General features: G+C 35.7%; 2 protein-coding genes across 2 annotated transcripts; one reads left to right on the top strand and one right to left on the bottom strand.

Annotated features, from left to right (window-relative positions):
• Positions 1 to 3,212: 3,212 nt before the first annotated feature.
• Positions 3,213 to 10,716, bottom strand: nudc (nudC nuclear distribution protein). Its single transcript, XM_073822112.1, has 9 exons — positions 10,559 to 10,716; positions 9,729 to 9,806; positions 8,760 to 8,966; positions 8,425 to 8,499; positions 8,215 to 8,328; positions 4,895 to 5,089; positions 4,728 to 4,811; positions 4,454 to 4,572; positions 3,213 to 3,470 (listed from the first exon to the last, which is right to left on the bottom strand). Exons 1-9 carry the CDS (start codon positions 10,631 to 10,633, stop codon positions 3,419 to 3,421), a joined length of 999 nt encoding a protein of 332 aa, XP_073678213.1. The 5' UTR covers positions 10,634 to 10,716; the 3' UTR covers positions 3,213 to 3,418.
• A 6,751-nt stretch (positions 10,717 to 17,467) lies between these two features.
• nr0b2b (nuclear receptor subfamily 0, group B, member 2b) lies at positions 17,468 to 23,324 on the top strand. The gene is made up of 2 exons (XM_073822484.1): positions 17,468 to 17,990; positions 22,938 to 23,324. The coding sequence occupies exons 1-2, from the start codon at positions 17,492 to 17,494 to the stop codon at positions 23,180 to 23,182; spliced, it is 744 nt and encodes a 247-aa protein (XP_073678585.1). The 5' UTR covers positions 17,468 to 17,491; the 3' UTR covers positions 23,183 to 23,324.
• Positions 23,325 to 23,611: the final 287 nt, after the last annotated feature.

Genomic DNA, 23,611 nt, shown 5'->3' with positions numbered 1-23,611 from the left:
TTAGCAGGGATACAGAACATACAATCAAGCCTGGGTGAGGAATAACTCCTGCTAATGTGAGAGTGAGGATGGCAGAGGAGGAGCTGTTTAAAATACACAATGAATAAAAGAATGCATTAAATAGATGACATTTAAAACTGCAATTTATTGCTGTGATCATAGCGTAATTTGTCAGCATCATTACTCCAGTCACATGATCTTTCAGAAATCATTCTGATATGATTTGCTGCTCAAGAAACATTTCTGATTATTATCAATGTTGTAAAAACGGTTGTGTACAAAGCTTTATTTCAGCTGGATGCTGTTCTTTTTAACTTTTTGTTTATCACAGACTTCTTTACAGCAAAACAGCATGATTAGAATCATTTCTGAAGGATCGTGTGACACTGATGACTGGAGGAATGATAATGAAAATTCAGCTTTATATCTCAGGAATAAATTAGATTTTAACATATGTTACAGCAGAAAACAGCTATTTTTAATTGCAAAAATATATATATATTTCACAGCATTGCTGTTTTACTGCATTTTTTTGAGCAAATAAATGCAGCCTTGGTGACTTCTTCAAAAGTTTACATACACTTGATTCTTAGGTTTTCCAGCATTTTTGTGTATTTGAACCCTTTTCCAACAATGACTGTATGATTTGAGATCCATCTTTTCACACTGAGGACAACTGAGGGACTCATATGCAACTATTACTGAAGGTTCAAACACTCACTGATGCTCCAGAAGGAAACACGATGCATTACGAGCCGGGGGTGTAAACTTTTGAACCGAATTAAGAGGTGTACATTTTTCTTATTTTGCCTAAATATTATTATTATATATTTTTTTTTATTTAATACTGCTTTTCAGAAGCTACAGAAGATACTTACATGTTTCCCAGAAGACAAAATAAGTTAAATTTGCCCTGATATTCAGTGTGTTCAAAAGTTTTCACCCCCTTAATGCATCGTTTTCCCTTCTGAAGCATCAGTGACTGTTTGAACCTTCTGTAATAGTTGCATATGAGTCCCTCAGTTGTCCTCAGTGTGAAAAGATGGATCTCAAAATCATACAGTCAATGTTGGAAAGGGTTCAAATACACAAAAAATGCTTATATAATATCTTACAAAGGTACTAAATATAAAATAACATGCCCTTTTATTTTGCTAAAATAATTAACATTTTGCAGATTCTGCAAGTTGTATGTAAACGTTTGACCTCAACTGCACAAAAAAAAAAATGACATTAAAAATTAAGAAATCTTAACTCATAACATACTTAAAAGAATTTACAAAAAAAAAAAAAAAAACGCAATTTTTCAGGTTAAGATTCTCAGATTGGTGATTTGCACTCCCAAACACAAAGGCTGTTAGTCTGGATTATAATGCTTGTCTTCTGTGTGGTATATTATCAATATTTGCCTACTGGGTTTTAATCTGTAAATTACCATTAGTGGTACTTTTTACACTCGCAGTTTAAACGTGTCTCTGTGGTCTTTAAAAAGGTTCCATGTAGGCTACTATGTAATTCTACTATTGTTGCTACTGTCCTTTTTTGTGTACTAAAATGTTCAATGGTGCCACCTGATGGCCGAAAGAAGAATAACATCTTTCAGTTTTCAAAGAGACAGCATGTCAAACCAACATCTCAGCAATCATTTGCCAACACTACCCTCTTGTGTTTCTTGAGATGCATTAAATATCTACATTACATACTGGTATAATCTTTCGGTTTTAAAAAATGAAATTTTAAAATGTTTTAACATTCAAATTAAACTCCTAAAACAGCACAAAAATGCTTAATTTTAACCGCAAAACCAGTCTTAAGTAGCACGAGTATATTTGTAGCAATAGCCAAAAACATATTGTATGGGTCAAGATTATAGATTTTTCTTTTATGCCAAAAATCATTAGAATACTAAGTAAAGAACATGTTCCATGAAGATATTTAGTACATTTCCTAGCACAAATATATTAAAACTTAATTTTTAATTAGTGATATGCATGGCTAAGAACTTCATTAGGACAACTTTAAAGGCGATTTCTCAATATTTGGATTTTTTGCACCCTCAGATTGTAAATTTTCAAATAGTTGTATGTCGGCCAAAAATTTTGAAAAAATTCTAGCAAACCATGCATCAATGGAAAACGCATTTCTTTACCTTTAAGATTATGTATAAGTCTCAATTTCAACAAATAGTCTCAATTACCCTTATGACTGGTTTCCAGTGTTGGGGGTAACGTATTATAAATAATGCGAGTTGCGTAATGATATTACTTTTTCCAAGTAACATTACTTTTTTATTGACAAGAAAATATTTGAGTTACTTTCCCACCATTTATTGATTAAATGCTCTCCTGTCCTCATGTTGAGAGAAATTGTAAGATGTTAGTTCTAGAATAAATGTGAACATGCATTAATTCATCTCACTCACTAAAAAAACAGATACAGTATTCCTCAAAATGAATAAAACAGTGAAATTCAATGCAAACCTGCAATATTTAAATATGTTAAATAATACAAATATCCTTTATGTATTTAATCCTATTTTATTACCTGATGTCTTTGCTGCCGACCTTCGATGATCCAATTCATCCATAATAATAAGCAAAAATAACAATCTAACATTTGTTTTCTTTTTTACTGCTGAAGAGTTGACTTTTTTTTCCTGTGGTCTACTGTACAGACGTGAATTTACTTTTCTCTACGCCTGAGGCTTTTGATGTAAGAAGGCTTTTACATTTGCCAAAAATAGAACTTTTTATATTAAAAACAAACAAGAAAGGCCTGCCCAGTTGTAACGCATCACTTTCCAAAAAAAGGAACTAAGTAACAATGAACTGAATATTGTAATGCATTACTTTTAAAAGTAACTTTCCCCAACACTTAAAATGATATATATATATATATATATATATATATATATAAAAAGAAAAACTGCAAAATATAAATGTTTTGCTACAGTGGCTCAAGCCTTTCCTGCTTATACAGTCAACTATTATACAACCGTCCAATAACTCACAGATGTTAAAGTAAGAAATCTTACCATATCATAATCATACTATTAAATCAAGGATTTTCAATCAAATCCAAAATTCACTGATTTGTGATTTCATTATATTTTAACTTAAATCACTCTATGAAACCAGATAATCTCAGGCTATTAGTGGACAAAGTGTGGCACTCTAAACAGTGACTGCTGATATAATAGTGACACAAACAGGTAGGGTTTGAGATGATTTATATAAAAAAACAAAAACAAAAACAAAGACAAATATGCGAGCCATGGTGTATCATAACACCTTCAACAGTGAAACTGTTAGTCAAAAAGTCATTTAACCAAAAACAAACTTGTTTAAATGATCAAGTGAGAAGAACAGGTAAGAGGAGAAGTGGATCACATGTAGGGTTGACGATCATTGAGAGGCTCTCAGCTGAACTTGGCTTTGGAGAAATCCATCTCTGGATGCTGAGCCATGAACCTGCAAACACATGGAAGAACATCAGTGAACTCAGAAGAACAAGCTGCAAATGAGGTCTGCAGGGACTGAATGGATTTATATAAACTACTCTTAAAAAGTTTGGGGTCATTATGATTTGTTTTGATGTTTTTGAAAGAAGTCTCATGTGCTCATCAAGGCTACATTTATTTGATCAAAAATTAAGTAAAACAGTAAAATTGTAAATCTTTTATAACATCATAAGTCTTCACTGTCACTTTTGATCAATTTAATGTGTTCTCACTGAATAAAAGTTGTCATTTTTATTTAAAATAAAATATCTTACTGGTAGTAAATAAAATACATATATTATTTACTACCAGTAAGATGTATGCATGCATGTAGGTACCGTAGATAGAAAGATAGATATAGATATATAGCATAATATACAGCATAAATGAGGACACACTTTTGGCCACGACTGTACACTCAGTGCCAAGAAGGGTCAGAGCAGTGTACTTAAAGTTCTGGAGCACATACTAAGTACTAGAATATTATACATTTGCTGAACTAAATCTAGAATGTACTCATTTCTGCAATCCCTCATTTAAGCAAAATTGGCTAATTTACTTTTTTTAAATATTGGTAAAATATTTTGTTGTTTTTATTAAGTACATGTTTAATGCATTTTAATTTTGCCATCTTTCCAAAAATTATTTTAGTGATCATTAAGAAAATACACTTTTATATTTATTCAGAGGGGTGTACTCATTTATGCTGTGCACTGTACATATTTGTACATATAGTTTCCCTTCCAAAAATATTTTTTTAAACAAATACCATGAATATTTTTACGTTTTTGTGGTGTCGCACCACATGACATATTACAACCTGAACAACCTCATCTCATTTTATATCATAAACTATAAAACTACAAACTAGTCAAAAATGTCTGCAGGGGTGCTCTCTATTTTTCTGATTAATGTTTTTTTTCCTGGTCACACCACATGACTTTGTGTTCGTACTTTTTCAGGATGTCCTGTTTCTTCTGCTCTTCAGAGGTGGGCAGCCCCATGGACTTCTGCCTCTGATCATACATCATCTTCTCCACCATACTGCGTGTCTCACCGTCCAGATCTGACAGCTGAGCACATTCAATTTAAAACACGGCAGGAGATGAAAGGATGAGATTAATTATAATAATCAAATATTCATTGGTCTACACAAAAATCCTAACGTTTCATCACGTTTAAACAAGCTCAACTCAAAAACACTGATTATGCATAAGTTGGCTCGTACCTTGGAGTTCTCTGGGCAGATTTTCTTGGTGTTGATTTCGGGGTCTGTGGTCACTAACCTGCTCCACCACTCCATTTTGTTAATCTGAAATAAACGGGTGCATGATTAAACTTTCAGGCAAATCACAAGCTCAAATAAACACCATCTATTCAGGATCTTATCCATACCTTTTCAAAATGGATGGTGACCAGTTTCCCATCCTCTATGAGCCAGGAGCTCTCCTCCACCTTCACCTCATTGTACATCTGTCCGTCAATCACAGGCGGATGACCCTTCAGCCCCACCTTCAGGGAACGCCTTTGTATGTCCACCACCACATCCTTCCCCTTCAGACGGAAGTTCACATCGAAGGGCACGACCAGCTGCGAGAAGAGGTGACAGATCAGAAATTCATGTTTTTTATTGTGACATTACATGACAATTTCTCCTCAGCTTCCATTAAATGTGTTTATAATGTGACGCTGCGTTATTTTCTGTATTTGCTTTATTTTCTTTAAGTTGTGCATAGGTGCTGATCCTGTGGGTACTATGGGGCAAATGGCCAACCAGAACAGAAAAACACAAGAGATCCTCTATTACCATAACCAATCAAAAGACTGATTGAGATTCAGGAACCTCTCTGATTGGTGGATGATCTATTGGGTCCCCCAGAGTTTTGTTTTTTTGTGTTCCCAAAATTAGCCAATAATCTTAAAGAAAACACAAATGCTAAATCAGACTTTTCATTATTTTGATATTGACCTTCATTCACTTCATAAATGTGATATTTTTAACATTAAATGAAAAGACTGTAAATATAAAGCTTATGTATATTTCCTCCATGAAAGTCTCTATTTACAGTAAATAAAATCTGTACTTAATGTGCATGGGCTTCAACTATTATACCTGTGAATCTGTTGATTTCATCTTATGTGTGGATTGTTTGGATTTATTTAAAAAAAGAAAAAGCAGCATGTTGAATGGACTCAAAAACAATGTCATATGCAGCCGACCAATGTTCACATCGTTAATGATTTTTAGAGTTTATTTCATATTGTGAAAATTGTTAATAAAAACTTATTTTTAAATGAGGCCTACGATTAATCAGATGCAAACAGAAACACAAAAACAGTCCTAAATAAATGAAAACAAGTTGACAAAAAGACTGAATCCAATATTTGGTGATAATATAGCGAAATGAGAGATTTATAAGCAATTGTTTGGAGTCCAGTCATTTTTGACCAAGAACACCACAAGTGTGACTTTTTGTAGTTTTGTACAAAATAAAAGCATTTAAAAACAACCTTCCTGATTAAACATTAAAGCACACTAGTGTGAGAAACTGTGAAATTTTTATAATTTTTTTGTTTAATCTTGTGAAAATTATTAATAAAAAAAAGTTGTTTTTTTCACTCAAAAACAAGGTACCTATTTTCAGGTAAATGAGGCCTATGATTAATCAGATGCGAATAGAAACACAAATCCAGTCCTCAATGAAAGAAAACCAGTTGACAAAAAGAATAAATTGAATATTAGGTGATAATATGGCATAATGAGAGATTTATAAGCAATTGTTTGGAGTCCGGCCATTTTTGACCGGGAACATCAAAGATGTATCTGGCATAAGACAACACACATTTAATAAGGCAATTATAAAATTGCCATTACAAAGGTAACAAAAACACCCCAAAAATCAACTTCAGGGGGCACCTTAATGGGAAAGTTCATTTCTGACCTTGTTGTGGCAAATTTTATTGTGACACAGTTAAAATTTGTTCACTTTAAAATATCAAGAGACTGGCTCACTTCCAAAAGAATTTTATTGGTTTAATTTATTATCTAAAAGAACACAACACCCTCAACAGAGCACCAAGTTTAATTATCTAAACATGTTGCATCACTAATAATCAGTAATATTGTACAGTCCTGGCCAAAAGTTTTGAGAATGACACAAATATTAGTTTTCACAAATTTTGCTGCTAAACTGCTTTTAGATCTTTGTTTCAGTTGTTTCTGTGATGTACTGAAATATAATTACAAGCACTTCATACGTTTCAAAGGCTTTTATCGACAATTACATGACATTTATGCAAAGAGTCAGTATTTGCAGTGTTGGCCCTTCTTTTTCAGGACCTCTGCAATTGGACTGGGCATGCTCTCAATCAACTTCTGGGCCAAATCCTGACTGATAGCAACCCATTCTTTCAGAATCACTTCTTGGAGTTTGTCAGAATTAGTGGGTTTTTGTTTGTCCACCGCCTCTTGAGGATTGACCACAAGTTCTCAATGGGATTAAGATCTGGGGAGTTTCCAGGCCATGGACCCAAAATGTCAACGTTTTGGTCCCCGAGCCACTTAGTTATCACTTTTGCCTTATGGCACGGTTCTCCATAGTGCTGGAAAATGCATTGTTCTTCACCAAACTGTTGTTGGATTGTTGGAAGAAGTTGCTGTTGGAGGGTGTTTTGGTACCATTCTTTATTCATGGCTGTGTTTTTGGGCAAAATTGTGAGTGAGCCCACTCCCTTGGATGAGAAGCAACCCCACACATGAATGGTCTCAGGATGCTTTACTGTTGGCATGACACAGGACTGATGGTAGCGCTCACCTTTTCTTCTCCGGACAAGCCTTTTTCCAGATGCCCCAAACAATCGGAAAGAGGCTTCATCGGAGAATATGACTTTGCCCCAGTCCTCAGCAGTCCATTCGCCATACTTTTTGCAGAAGATCAATCTGTCCCAGATGTGTTTTTTTGGAGAGAAGTGGCTTCTTTGCTGCCCTTCTTGACACCAGGCCATCTTCCAAAAGTCTTGGCCTCACTGTGTGTTCAGATGCGCTCACACCTGCCTGCTGCCATTCCTGAGCAAGCTCTGCACTGGTGGCACTCCGATCCCGCAGCTGAATCCTCTTTAGGAGACGATTCTGGCACTTGCTGGACTTTCTTGGACGCCCTGAAGCCTTCTTAACGAGAATTGAACCTCTTTCCTTGAAGTTCTTGATGATCCTATAAATTGTTGATTTAGATGCAATCTTAGTAGCCACAATATCCTTGCCTGTGAAGCCATTTTTATGCAACGCAATAATGGCTGCACGCGTTTCTTTGCAGGTCACCATGGTTAACAATGGAAGAACAATGATTTCAAGCATCACCCTCATTTTAACATGTCAAGTCTGCCATTCTAACCCAATCAGCCTGACATAATGATCTCCAGCCTTGTGCTCGTCAACATTCTCACCTGAGTTAACAAGACCATTACTGAAATGATCTCAGCAGCTTTAATGACAGCAATGAAATGCAGTGGAAAGTTTTTTTCGGGATTAAATAAATTTTCATGGCAAAGAAGGACTATGCAATTCATCTGATCACTCTTCATAACAATCTGGAGTATATGCAAATTGCTATTATAAAAACTTAAGCAGCAACTTTTCCAATTTCCAATATTTATGTAATTCTCAAAACCACGACTGTACAGTCTAACTAGAGCATAAAGAAAAAAATCAGACTCACGTCCACTTCAGTCAGTGTCTGAGTCCAGCGGTAGTTTGAAAGATCTGCTCCATTTCCAGCATTGGGCTTTATCTTGTCTTTGTCCTTTTCATCTTCCTCTCCTTCTGAGTCCGACTGAGACACACACAATTTAGTGAGCATCAGTTATCTATAGCAGCTTAAAAATACATCAATAGTATATTTAACAGTAATGAAACAAACCCCACTTACCCCTTTTTTCTCTTTTTCTGATGCATCATCATCTGTCTTTTCAGATACTTCTGCTTTTTTCTTTTTTTCTTTCGTCTGAGAAATAATGAAGGTTATCGATAAATCACATTTAATGCTTGCATGATTTTAAAGGGACAGTTTATCAAAAAAAATAAACATGTTTTGAAGTCCTATGGATGTGGAAAGACATGAAGGTGAGTAAATAATTCATTTTTAATGCACTATGCCTTTAAGGTGTAAACACATGTGGTTTGTGCATATTTGGTATTATGGGGAAATACATTAAACAAGGCATAAATGTTTCACGAACGTTCATGGTTTCAATGTGCTCTCACTTGATTTAATTGTGACTGCAGTCTCTCGGCCTCCTCATCTGTGATTTCTTTGATTCTGGGCTCCTCTGCGTCCTGCTTCCTCTTCTTCTCCTCCTCTTCTTTGAGTTTAGCAGCTCTGTCAGCCTTCTCCTTCTCTTGTCTGGACTGTTTCTCTTTCACAACTTTGAGGGCCAGCTGATTGTGTTGAGCAAACACCTCTTTAACCAGCTACAGGACAAAAATAGGAACGCAGATTAATCAGTGATGGTGCTCAATACATACAGAATTTAAATACGACCCTGGAGCAATAGCCAAAACTACATTTTTTCTTTTATGCCAAAAAATCATTAGGATATTAGGTAAAGATCATGTTCCAAGAAGATATTTTGTAGATTTCTTACCACAAATATATCAAAAAAAAGCTAAGAACTTCATGTGGACAACTTTACAGGCGATTTTTTTTTTTTGCACCCTCAGATTTTTAAGTAATTGTATCTCAGCCAAACGTTATCATAGCAAACCATACATCAATGAAAAGCTTATTTATTCAGCTTTCAGATGATGTATAAAACTCAATTTCAAAAATAAACCCTTATGACTGGTTTTGTTGTCCAGGGTCACAAATTAAAAATTATTACATTGAATGACAAAAAATCTTTTTGTAAAATATTTAAATGAAAATGAATTGGTTTATAATTCTAATTTAAAAAATGTGAATGAAAAAATTCACAGAAACTGTTTCACAGAAAAACTATACTGTTATGCAGCTTCTTTTGACTTTTATAAAGCGTGATAGCCTGAACCACAATAGATTTTAGTTCTACAGAAAAATAGCATCTATAACATTCGGCTAAATACGTACAGACACAAAAAACTAAAAGTGTGTAAATGATGGCAGAATATTTTAGCTTATTTTTTAATACACAAAAAGTGGACACATCTTCAGCAAAACAATATACAACTGACAGAAAATTCAGTCAAAATCCAAACCTTCTCTGGAGCTCCCGGCTCTCCTCCTACGAAGAAATCTGTTTTCCTCCTTAGAAAACTGAAGAATGTGTTCACCAGCTGTTAATAATAATAATAATAACAAGAACAACAGTGAAGAATAAATAGGATGTCAAGAGTCATAAAGTACATCACACACAGAAAAATAGAGGTGTAATATTGTACCTTTTGAGGTACAACAGCTTGTGCCTGGAGCAATACCCTTAAAAGGCATCTCTGTACCTTTTTACCCCTATATGGTACATATTGGTACCTTAGAGTAGTAATACATACCCTTTAGGTATTAATATGTACCTATTACAGGTATATATAAAAAAAAAGTACAAAGATGTCCTTTAAGGGTACTGGCTCCAGCCGCAAGCTGTTGTACCTCAAAAGGAACAATTTTACACCCATCATTTTCTGTGCACAACTAACTTTTTACAGATTTTTTTACTGAAATTGAACATTTTAGAAAGAGGGTTTATAGGTTGAGTCTAAGTTATCAGATATAGACCAAAATACAATGTACATGTATCATACAAAGAGCCAAAACCTAATGAGCTGCATAACACAACAGCATTTTTGACATTACACACACATTTAAACAAGCAAAAGGCTATGTATGCAGCTCACTAGGTTTTTATAACATCTTCACATTAGAATATTCTAGCACCTAACACAACTTGTTCATATATAAACTATATATATTGTGCAGTCAAGTCCTCTTCAACTAATATCACAAATACTGCTGTCTTTTACATTATAGCAAGTCACCATGCATCAGTTAGCTCGTCTGCTAGCATGTGTTGACATGTCAACGTTAACGTTACCTCTTGCACTCCTCCTTCATGCTGCTGCGCCATAGCGAGCAACATGCCATCGTATTTCTCCTCATCATCGCCCATTTTTACTATTTATTTCAGATAACAGATGATAAAAACTACAATCTGGTGCGTGATGCTAACAGTCACGCTACCACCGGTGCGTCTATTTCCTAGATACAAGGACCACCCATGTTATCTCAGGGACCAATCGGAACGCACGCATTTGACAGACAGACGCACGAACCAATCAGCTTGCAGCTTTATTTAGCTGTAACGGGTGAGGCGGTTCTTAGCGTGCACAGATGAGGCAACGCGAACTTTCTAGAGACCACTGATAGACACAATGACATACACACATTTGTTGAGATTTATCTTGACGAAAAAACACACACAGTAACTACAAGTACAAGGGCATCAGTGTCATAGGTAGGCTAAACAGATAAAAATAATAATAATAATAATAAAATATTGCTGCAAGCAGCAATTACCAGGCATTTAAGCACATATGAAAACAAGATATTATGTAGCAAGCCTTTATTTTGCAAATACACGCAATTTACCATAGAAGTATTATGTTTTGTAAAGTTATAGTGCCAGTCTGTGTTCTGATCTCCTTAAAACTTGCTGTGCTCAGCAGGTTTTGTGAAGTTTTGAGTTTTCCTTTAGGCTTTATCACCCATACCCAAATTGGGTAGTTTTTAACCCAGGGGCTGGGTAAATATAGGACAGAACCCATATTGGGTTAAATTAACCCAAGAAGTTGGGTTATTAATTTTAACCCACCAATTGGGTTGTTTTTCTACCCAAAACCTAGTTATTTTTTACTAAAATAATGGGTTAATTTGATTTAATAAATGGGTTATATTTTCAGGTCATTTATTTTTATGCCTTTTAAAATAATCTTTTAAAATGAAATATACCACATGATGAATAAAAGGGTCAACATTGTATTAGCTTTGTTTTTCATTAATATTTTTGATATATACAATAAAATTCAATTTATGAACAGCAGTCAAAACAGTTTCTTTCATCTTTATGGTTTGTAGTTGGAAGTTGAAAAACTGCAAATGTTTTAACATTTTAAAAATTCAAAACTCCAAAAAACTCAAGGTTTAGTAAAACAGTTTGCACATTAATCCATATGCACATGAAATTAAAACTCTCAAGAACAACTGTTTGTTACAAAGCACTATTGTTTTTAGACTAAATTATGAACCTGTTGTTTTTAGTCTACAGTATGAACACAAAAATAAAACTTACAGCATTTTACCAGTAAAACATTTTCACAAAAATGTAATTGATAATCACCAGTATGTTGGTTATAAAAAAAAAAAAAAAACAAACCTGTTTGCAAATAAAACTAAAACCAAAATCATGTACTTGAACCACTGCTTGTTCAAAGAACCTCTTTTCATCTACTCGCAAGAATGTAGTGCTGAGTGTAAAAATTTCACTGTTGGGGATTCACTTCCCTCCAACTCATAAACATTTTGAATAAACTCCCAACAATAGAAACACTGTTTTGGGTAGTTTACGTCAAAAACATAAAAAACCCTATAGGGGTTTGGGTAAATTCAGACAGGCTCCTTTTCTAAACGACCCCATTATAACGTCCCAAAGGGTGAATTTAAAATGTTTTTGTTGATAATTATTGACATAGAGAGTCCAGAGAATTGTATTGCAGTGTTTTTTTTCCCCCCCAGATTCCAGAAAACCTAGGACTATAGCGCGTTTCGATTACAGATTTGCTCAAAACTTTGGCAATATTTTATACATGTCAGTTAAAAAGTATTGATGACATTTCCATTAACTGATGTTTTGCGACTAAAACATTTTTTTTTTCCTCTTGCGATAAGATTTTTGTGGGATTTTGGCTATATTTAATCGAATGTGACCTGTAAATGCGAAAAAAAATATTTTCATTGCTGTTTTGTGAAATATTCCTGAAAAATTACCTCATACAAGAGTAAAAGCCTTGCGAAATTATTCATACCCCTTCATTTTTTCACAGTTTGTTATGTTGCAGCATTATGTTAAACTACTTTAAATTACTCTTTTTCCCACATCAATCTACACTCCATACTCCATAATGGCAAAGCAAAAAATAGGTTTTTAACATTTGTGCCAATTTATTAAAAATAAAAAACTGAAAAGATCCCGTTGCATAAGTATTCATACCCTTTTCTGGGACACTCGAAATTTAGCTCAGGAGCATTCATATTGCGTCTAGATGTTACTACACTTCGAGTGGAGTTAAACTGTGGCAAATTCATTTGAATGCGTATGGTTTAGAAAGGCACACCTCTCTCTCAGGTCTAACAGCTGAAAATGCATATCAGAGCAAAAACCAAGTCCTGAGGTCAAGATAACTGCCTGTAGAGCTCAGTGACAGACTTGTGTTAAGGCAATGATCTAGGGAAGAGTTCAGAAACAAATCCGCTGCATTGAAGGTTCACAGAAGCATTATCCATAATGGAAGACGACTGGAACAACTAGGACTCCAGAAAATGTCTGCCAGCCCCCATCCAAGCTGACAGAGCTTGAGAGGTGAAAAGGTGAGGCAAAGAATGGCAGATAATTGCCAAATGCAGATGTGCAAAGCTTGTCACATCATACCCAAAAAGACTTGAGGCTGTAAAGGTGCTTCAACTATGTACTGAGTTAAGGGTATGAATACTTATGCAATCTACTTATTTCAGTGTTTAATTTTTACTAAATTTGACAATTTGCAAATCTGGTTTTTGCTTTGTCATTATTGCGGTGTGTGGAGTGTAAATTGATGTGGGGAAAAACTAATTTAAAGCTGTTTAACAAAATGCTGCAACAAAACAAAATGTGGAAAAAATGAAGGGGTATGATTACTTTTGCAAGGCACTGTAGCTGCGTTTCCATTACAGATTTGCGCAAAACTTTGGTTCTATTTTATAAATGATTAAAAAGTATTGCGAAATGATGGCGTTTCCATTGCTGTTTTGAAAAAAAAAAACAGTTTCCATTGCTGTTTTGAAAAACCACCTCATGTGAGCGATAAAACTTTTTTGCGATATATGGGAGTTTTTGCACAATTGACACATTTACATTAGGCGTATTTGCAATTCGCAATTTCAGTTTGCGCAATTTAAAGGCTAATGGAAATGTCACAGACCTTTGAGTCAAACAGGTCCACTGAATTTTGTTCCAATCAGCCTCCGTTAACCATGTCTAAAAGGTGCTCAAACTTCATCTGCCAACACTTGTGGTGCTTTTGACCAAGACCGTGCACCAAGATCGATTTCCATGTTGATGGTTGCGTAGGTATAGTCATTTATAGTTTTTTTCCCTCTTTTAGTACCACCAAGTGGCCAAGCTCCACGAATTTTTGTCCTGTGACCTCAGACTGAGCTCTAACATACAGGTGCATCTCAAGTTAGGACAATTCTAAGGGCCCACGCCATTTAGGGGCACCCAGAGATCTGTTTTTGTGTGGTAGGGGGGGCCCAACCTCATATTTTGTCATGGGCCCAAAATTGCGAGTGGCGCCCCTGGTTACAGTTGTCGTATTCTTCTTGTTAAGCCACTCCTGAACCACAGACAGCGTCAGAAGCATCTTACCTGGGCTAAGTAGAAGATGAAATGTCTGTTGGACCCAGGGGTCCAAAGTCCCTCTTTTCAGATGAGAGCAAACTTTGTATTTCATTTGCGTCTGGAGGAAGGGTGGAGAAGCTCATAGCCCAAGTAGCTTGAAGTCCAGAGTTAAGTTTCCACAGTCTGTGATGATTTGGGGTGGAATGTCATCTGCTGGTGTTGGTCCACTGTGTTTTTTGAAAACCAAAGTTACTGCACCCATTTATCAAGAAATTTTAGAGCACTTTTTTAAACTTTTTTAAAGATGCTGATTCATTTTACAGCTAGATTTGGCACCTGCCCACAGCCAAAAGCACCAAAAGTTGGTTAAATGACCATGGTGTTGGTGTGCTTGACTTGCCAGCAAACTCACCAGACCTGAAACCCATATAGAGAACCTATGGGTCATTATCAAGAAGTGAGAAACAAGAGACCAAAAAATGCAGACGAGCTGAAGACCACTGTTAAAAAAATCTGGGCTTCCATTCCACCTCAGCAGTGCCACAGACTGATCACCTCCATGCCACACTGAATTGAGGCAGTAATTAAAGCAAAAGGAGCCCCTACCAAGTATTGAGTACATATACAGTAATTGAATTGGCGGGTTTTTGTTAAATGTGAGCCAAATCATTAGCCTAGAATCTAGACGCGCCCCTAGCGGCAGCAAATTACATTTGCTTCTAAGGTCAGTCTAGTTACTCTCAATTCACTTAAATTTCCGAAAAATCCAAGATGTACCGGGCCAATCACGAGTCGGTGGGCGGGCTTAACATGATGACGACTGACCTGCGACCATAAGTTCAGTCAGACATGAATTCCTGGTTCCGTGAATTAAGCGTGGAAAACTGAACAGTATTTATATATTTTTTTACTTTTGATACACAGCCACGTCCATGTGTCCTGAGCAGGAGCTCGTTACATCTGAACGCGCTGTGGTGTAGAATACGCAAACACCGGAAGCGATCTGTGGCGTGTATACGACACTCATTGTTTACACAGCACAAGAGATTGTGGATATAGCGGCTATTCAAAATGGTAATTACTTGCGCTTGTCCTGGTTGTTCAAACCCATTTAAAGCTGAAAAAGATTACGTTTGCTTGCGCAAACTCATCCTGGACTTTTTTTTACATATTTCCCCTTTCGGTGTTTGCGTATACTACATCAAAGCGCGTTCACATGTGACGAGTCGAATCATAGATATGCTAAACTCGTGCTCATGACAGATGGACGTGGGTGTGTATCAAAGGTAAAAAGAAAATTATATAAATACTGTTCATTTTCTTGCAAAAACCGATCGTTTCGTGTCTTAGGACATCAATGTATCGTCACGAGCCGCAGGGTGTAATTTGGATTTGTCTGTGCATGTTTTTGTTTACTTTTAAAGGTTTAGTGCCCATCTATGTCTATTATTTAGCTGACACACTGCACAGTGCACTGATTTTCGTTAAAAATCTCCGTCGCTCTGACTACGTCACCTGACAGACTAAGTCTCTGATTGGTTGTAGCGCTATCCTATTGCGTGGAGAGGAGTTTGAAAGACAACCGTTTATCCCACCCCTCCGGTTGAGCCCTGTCTATGGAGAGTGCCCAGACCCTACATTTATGTGGGTCTGGCTTGCCAGGCTACCAAATCATCACAATTAAAAGAACTTTTTAGAACTTTTCCATGACATTCTTATTTATTAAGATGCACCTGTAATGGTACGTTCACACCGCATGCGAATGAAGTGGCAAGCGTGAGTGATTTACATGTTAAGTCAATGCAAAGACGCGAATAGCCATCCTGCGGCGCGCATAGAGCGCTTCACGCGTTTGCTGCGCCATTCGCGCGAGTTGAAAAATCTGAACATTGGCGAAATTCCACGCCGCGGTAACCAATCAGGAGCTCGCTCTAGTAGTGACGTGATCAGTGAGCGGAGGCTGAATTTTTTAACATAGATGGAGGAGAAAATTATCGTTGCAGTGTGAGGTCGGACAATCTGGTAATTTGTAAAAAACAATCTTTACTCAATGTGAGCTACATATATATATATATATATATATATACATATTGAGACTACAAGCAAGCTAAAGCTGGCAAATTAAGCTTATTTATAACCACTTTCCCACTGACGAGTGGCAGAAGCCCCTCCCATGATGCGAATTCGCATCTGTTGTGAAGTGATTTGCACGCACTCAAATGTTCAAGCGTTCAACTGCGTGCGAATAGCGCGTTTTATTCGCGCAAGTCACGTCCGGTGTGAACGCACCTTAAGTGTTCGGAGTTTGGCGAAGATATTCATTTCTTTCAGGAGTTATAGGCATTTTACTTAAAAGTGGCCCTGCCTCTTTTGAATGGTTTGGCGTCCCTTTGCGACTGTGAGTCGAAAGTTAGACTTCTTTTTTAAATTATTAATTTTCATTCTACAGAGAATCTTTCTGCATGGGTTTGGTTACAATTGGGACTGGTTCACAAAAAGTATGTATTTCAAATATCTAATCTAATTTCAAATATCTTCGTACTTTTGATCGCTGTAGCGCCCCCATCAGGCCGATTGGGACGAGACTTGGTGACGTTGTCAGCGGTGTGAGTACTACCATCCCTCCAAGTTTCAAGTCTCTACGACTTATGGTTTGGCCTGTATGATCAGTTTCACTTGGAGATCGCTGATCCGTGACCATTCTGACAATTTCAATATATAAAGATTTATTTATTAAATCTGAGGTTGTCATCCTGTCCATATTCAGCTTGTCTGCTTCTGAATACAAATGCTGATAATAATTTGAGGTGAATGACCAAGAGCTCAAGAACCTGCAGTGACTAAGATAACAAATCTCCGGGTCTTTTATCTCAGACTCTCAAAAGCTTTTAGTGGCTCATATAATAAACACTGAAATAATGATAGTTTCCAATTTCCCAAACAGTAGAATATAGCCAATGTAGCCATTAATAAATAATAAACGAAAAAACTAAATACTTTTATCTCTGATTATATTATCAATCCTTATGCAGTGACATACTGAACTTCTGGCCCAAACTCCAGTCTAAAGATAACATGACTCTATTAGTCCTTGGTGACTTGGTACAGACTGAGTTAATGACAGCTGAACATGATAAATGTCATTAACCCCCACTTTCCCTTTGCTGACCATGAATCAGCTTCTGCTGCATGAACCTTACTGTCTCCACGTGGAGGAAACCTTTTCATTTTCAAGGGTTTGTCTGATGTGTAAAGGTCAAAAAGGTCAAGGCTAAAGATTACTACATACTGCAGGAGCTGCTATAAATAAGGCTTCGAGGACTCCAGCTGGAGTCGATGAGGAGTTTTGTCACAACAGCTTTACATCAGAGGAAAATGAAACACTTTGGCAAACAGCATCCTCATGGAATTCTCTTCAGCATCCTTAGCCATAAAAGTGACTTTGTGAACTTCAGTTATGCAAACACACACAGCTGTTGTTGTAAGCGTTTGGTGTGCATGAGAAACCCAGAGATCATCTGCCGTGCGGCTTTTGGGGTTTTGATAAAAACAATTAGTTTCATAAAAAGCTTACCTTCCTTTCAAAACCTGGTGTTGAATGATCAACTCGTTCTTGTTGAGAACCGCTGGGTGCTGCTCTTCCTCCTGGGTCTTGCTCAAGAGCAAGTCGTTTTCGAGGTGAGGAACTTCCCTGCTGCCAGCATCCTTAGAAACATACTAACGAATGGACAGCAGAAATTCGACGACTGTCCGCCAACCCTGGAAGAAGTGCACAAGCTCAAGACGTTCCTACACAAAGTATCGAGTTTGGATCTGAGTCTAAAAGAGTATTCGTGTCTCAAGGGTGCAATACTGTTCAGTCAAGGACCTCAAGGTGAGTTATTGAAAAGAAATGCATGAGCATGTTTTGCCATTGTTTGTGAAAAAGAAGTGTGCGTAATTTTTTTGAATGTGCACTTAAAATCTGAAAAGTGCATTTAAAAAGTATTTTCAGATCATACAATGTTAATAAAATAAAAAGCCAATTCAGAGTACTTTAACAGAGTTAACTTTCATGAATATGTTTCTTTAAACATTTAAATACACCTTTAAAAAAATGTGACCCTGGGCCACAAAACCAGTCATAAGGATACTTTTTTTTTTTTTTTTAATTGAGATTTAAATATAAATTTTATTTAAAATTAAACTATTTGAAAATTTTGGTATCTGAGGGTACAAAAAAAACACAATCAAAATATTGAGGAAATAGCCTTTAAAGTTGTCCAAATGTTGTTTTTAATATTTTTTTTGTGTGTATATATATATATATATATATATATATATATATATATATATATATATATATGAAAATTTGGAATTTGAGGATGCAAGAAAAAAAAAGTTTAAAAAGTCCTTTTAAGTCCTTTTAAAGTTTTTTTTTGTTGTTTTTAATCTGAGGTTGCATAAAAATCTTAATATTGAAAAAAAAAATGCCTTTAAAGTTGTCCAAATGTTATTTTTATTTTTGTTTTAATATATACTGTATATATGAAAATCTGGAATCTAAATATTGATAAAATCATATTTAAAGTCCTTTTAAAGTTTTTTTTAACAGTTTTGAATCTGAGGGTGCAAAAAATCTAAATATTTAATATTTATTTTATAAATATTTATTTATTTATTCAATTGTTTTGATTTATACATATGTTGTCCAAATGAAATTCTTAGCAATGCATATTACTAATTCAACATTAAATTTATACACACACACACACACACACACACACACACACACACACACACACACACACACACACACACACACACACACACACACACACACACACACACACACACACACACACACACACACACACACATATATATATATAGTAGGAAATTTATGAGATATCTTCATGCAACATGATCTTTACTAAATATCCTAGATTTTTGACATAAAAGAAAAATCGATAATTTTGACCCGTACAATGTATTTTTGGCTATTGCTATAAATGTACTTGTGCTACTTAAGACTGATTTTGTGGTCCAGGATCACAAATGCACTTTATACATAATGTTGAATTCAATGTTTTACATTTACAGGTAATTATGAAATAGTGTTCTACCTATTTATCCATTTTACATGTAAACTACAAATTCATCATTACAAAAACGACAAAAATACATGGCATACAAGTTTCAATCTGACATTAAAGTCATCTTAGTTTATTATAAATGTATGTAATTTATGTAAATAATAAATAAGTACAAAGAGTAATGTTTTTACAACCTCCATGTAACTTTTGAACATAAATTTTTGTCAAATTAACAAAAGATCTCATTTGTAAGCATTCGTTAATCCAATAATTCAACACAAAGTAACAATGAACAGTGTATTTCTTACATAATTTATTAATCTCTGTTAATGTTAGTTAATAAAAATACAATTATTCATCATTAGTGTCACATAATTTAGTGTCATAAGGCATATTGTGTCAAACGTTTTGATAAATCTTGTAGGTCTAGAAGAATTTAATGGGGAATGTCATGTTATAATCTTCCCTGTCTGTGGACATAATATTGCTCAGTTTTTTGTTGGTTTATTTAGTCTATCTTGCAACATTTAGGTGAAGGTTCAGATGATATGCATGCTGTCATTTAAAGCTGCACTGTGTGACTGTGGCCCTCTAGCGGATAAAAACAAACTGCATGAGTGATTCCTGCGGAAGAACAATGTTTTGGTCGTGCTTCGGTTCTGCAGGGCGGATAAATGCGGTTCGACAACCGGTGTACACACACACTTATTATCACAACGAATAGACAAGAAGATTATAATTTTTGTATCTTTTTGCAACCGTAATTCACTGGAGGTTTACAGTTGTGAATGATCCATGGATCCTTGGATCAATGCCTAAAACTTTTGCCACATCTGCCATCATGATACAAACATTTTCTGCTGATTTGAGAAATTTACTGTCCATATTTTTTTTTCCTGGCCACGAAACTGTTTTGCAGTTGCTGCTACTATATCAACTAAACATATTTAATAAAAAAGAATAATAATAATAAATAAATAAATTGGAAATTAGAACCAAACACTGCATTTTAGTCATGATACAAACAAAGATGCTACACTCAGTTTTTTTTTTTCAAAGCAAAACGTTAAAGACAATATTAAACGTTAAAGACCATGTTATCATTTTTTAATTATACATATAAATTCGTTTTTCCCCCACATCAATTTACACTCCATACACCATAATAATGACAAAGCAAAAACCAGATTTGCAAATTTTACAAATTCATTAAAAATAAAAACACTGAAATAAGTAGATTGCATAAGTATTCATACCCTTAACTCAGTACATAGTTGAAGCACCTTTACAGCCTCAAGTCTTTTTGGGTCTGATGTGACAAGCTTTGCACATCTGCATTTGTCAATTATCTGCCATTCTTTGCCTCACCTTTTCACCTCTCAAGCTCTGTCAGCTTGGATGGGGGCTGGCAGACATTTTCTAGAGTCCTAGTTGTTCCAATCGTCTTCCATTATGGAGAATGCTTCTGTGAACCTTCAATGCAGCAGATTGTTTTCTGAACTCTTCCCTAGATCATTGCCTTAACGCAAGTCTGTCTCTGAGCTCTATCATACTTTTATGAATACCCTAATTGCAACTGCATTAAAAATATTTTGACACGAAAATTCAAATTTCTCTCAAATTCATATTAATCTATTAGTCTGCATTTCATGAACATCTGATCTATGAAATTTTATTCTTCTCAAATTTGAAAATGAATCTTTTATTTATCACTCCTGAAACTTTTCTGCTTGTACAAGGTATATGGCATTTTAGTTTAGATAGATAGATAGATAGATAGATAGATAGATAGATAGATAGATAGATAGATAGATAGATAGATAGATAGATAGATAGATAGATAGATAGATAGATAGATAGATAGATAGATTGAGGAAGCCTGATGTACATCCTTTACATTTATTTATACAGCGACTTATAACTTCTATTTTGTCTGGACAGCAATTTCATATTTGCATCTAATTTAAATGAAAACCTGATGTCCCCACCTAAAATTAACAAAGCATCACAAATACAAATAGGTCAAACTGTATCCAAGTTTTTACAATTGGTGTGAAAAAGTGTTGGCCCCCTTCCTGTTTTTATTTATTATTTTTTTGCATGTTTGTCATACTTTAATGTTTCAGATCATCAAACATGTGGTTCGCAATCAAGAAATCCCTTAAATAGGACCTGCCTCACAAAGTGAAGTACAGTAGACCAAAAGATCCTCAAAAGCTACACATCATATTGAGATCCACATAAATTCAGGAACAAATGAGAAAGAAAGTAATTGAGATCTATCAGTCTGGAAAAAGTTATAAAGCCATTTCTAAAGCTTTGGGACTCCAGCAAATCACATTGAGAGCCATTATCCAGAAATGGAGAAAACATGGAGCAGTGGTGAACCTTCGAGTGGCCACCTGACCAAAATTACCCCACGAGCGCAGCGACAACTCAAAAAGAGGTCACAAAAGACCCCACAACAACATCTAAAGAACTGCAGGCCTCTCTTGCCTCAGTTAAGGTCAGTGTTCATGACTCCACCATAAGAAAGAGACTGGGCAAAAATGGCCTGCATGGCAGAGTCCCAAGACGAAAACCGCTGCTGAGCAAAAAGAACATAAAGGCTCGTCTCAGTTTTACCAGAAAACATCTTGAAGATCCCCAAGACTTTTGGGAAAATACTCTGTGGACTGACGAGACAAAAGTTGAAACTTTTTGAAAACAGCATTTCAGAAAAACAACATCATACCAACAGTAAAATATGGTGGTGGTAGTGTGATGGTCTGGGGCTGTTTTGCTGCTTCTGGACCTGGAAGACTTGCTGTGATCAATGGAACCATGAATTCAGCTGTCTACCAAAACATCCTGAAGGACAATGTCCGGCCATCTGTTGGTGACCTCAAGCTGAAGCGAACTTGGGTTCTGCAGCAGGACAATGATCCAAAACACACCAGCAAATCCATCTCTGAATGGCTGAATAAAAACAAAGTGAAGACTTTGGAGTGGCCTAGTCAAAGTCCTGACCTGAATCCTCTTGAGATGCTGTGGCATGAAAAGGCGGTTCATGCTCCAAAAACCCTCCAATGTGACTGAATTACAACAATTCTGCCAAGATGAGTGGGTCAAATTCCTGCACAGCGCTGTAACAGACTCATTTCAAGTTATCGCAAACACTTGATTGCATTTGTTGCTGCAAACACTTTTTCACACAGGGCCATGTGGATTTTATTTTCCCTTCATAATAAGAAAACTTCATTCAAAAACTGCATGTTGTGTTATCTTTGATTAATATTTTAATCTGTTTGATGATCTGAAACATTAAAGTGTGACAAACATGCAAAAAAAAAAAAAAAAAAAATCAGGAAGGGGGCCAACACTTTTTCACACCACTGTGTATGTGGCAAACAAAAAATGTCTGAATTAGAAGCAAAACATCAAATGACATTTACTTTAAAAGATGATGGCACACCTTTCAACCAAAACATTTCCCAAAAGAAGTTTATTACATCTGAAATGATACAAAAATAGACTCAAAACGAAGATAAAAAGCACCAGTCTGTTTATAGTGTCCATGTTCACAACGTGATAAACTACACCTTGGGTTACTCAGCTGTATATAATCTGTTATACATATTATAAACGAGTCATGTGTAATGTGGGTTCTGTATTCTGGTTCTGTTCAAGTTATACAGTGTTTGACACGTGAACGTGATGACAAAATGTTGGATATAATTCTGCGTTGTGTCACTCCTCTGTTTCAGATCTTCCTGGACTGAGGAGTTCAGCGGTGATGGCAGGACTGCAGCAGGAGGCACAAAGAGCTCTGCAGATGCTCATTCTCTCCCATCCTCACCCCAGAGATCAACGCACATTCATGGACATGCTGTTTATGGCCAGCGCTCTGCAGATAGAGGCCCAAAGCCTGGTGAAAGAACTGTTTTTCAGACCCATTGCTGGCCAGATGGATCTCCATGCACTCCTCTATGAGATGATTGTCAAAAAATAGTGTCACTGAGTTAGTATTTTTGAACTTTCAGTTGCATCATCCCTAAGTCACTGTGTTTTTTGAAAGTCAGTTGTAAATAAAATCTTGAAGAGTTGTTGGAGCTTGTTTTTAGCCTACGTTCAACCTTACCTAAGCCAATTGTATTAAGGCTTCAAAATGTATGAAAGCTATGTTCAGTTGTGAATATTACTGTTGAGGTCAAAAGTTTACATACACCTTGCAGAATCTGCAAAATGGTCATTATTTTCACTAAAAATAAGAGGGATCATACAAAATGCATGTTATTTTTTTATTTAGTACTGACTTGAATAAGATATTTCACATAAAAGATGTTTATATAGTCCACAAGAGAAAATAATAGCTGAATTTATAAAAGTGGCCCTGTTCAAAAGTTTACATACATTCTTAATACTGTGTTCTCACCTGAAT

This window comes from Garra rufa, chromosome 17 (assembly GCF_049309525.1).
Source record: "Garra rufa chromosome 17, GarRuf1.0, whole genome shotgun sequence".
Classification (NCBI taxonomy): Eukaryota; Metazoa; Chordata; class Actinopteri; order Cypriniformes; family Cyprinidae; genus Garra; species Garra rufa.
Note: the sequence above shows the minus strand (reverse complement) of the source record. Positions and strands in the feature narration are given on the sequence as shown.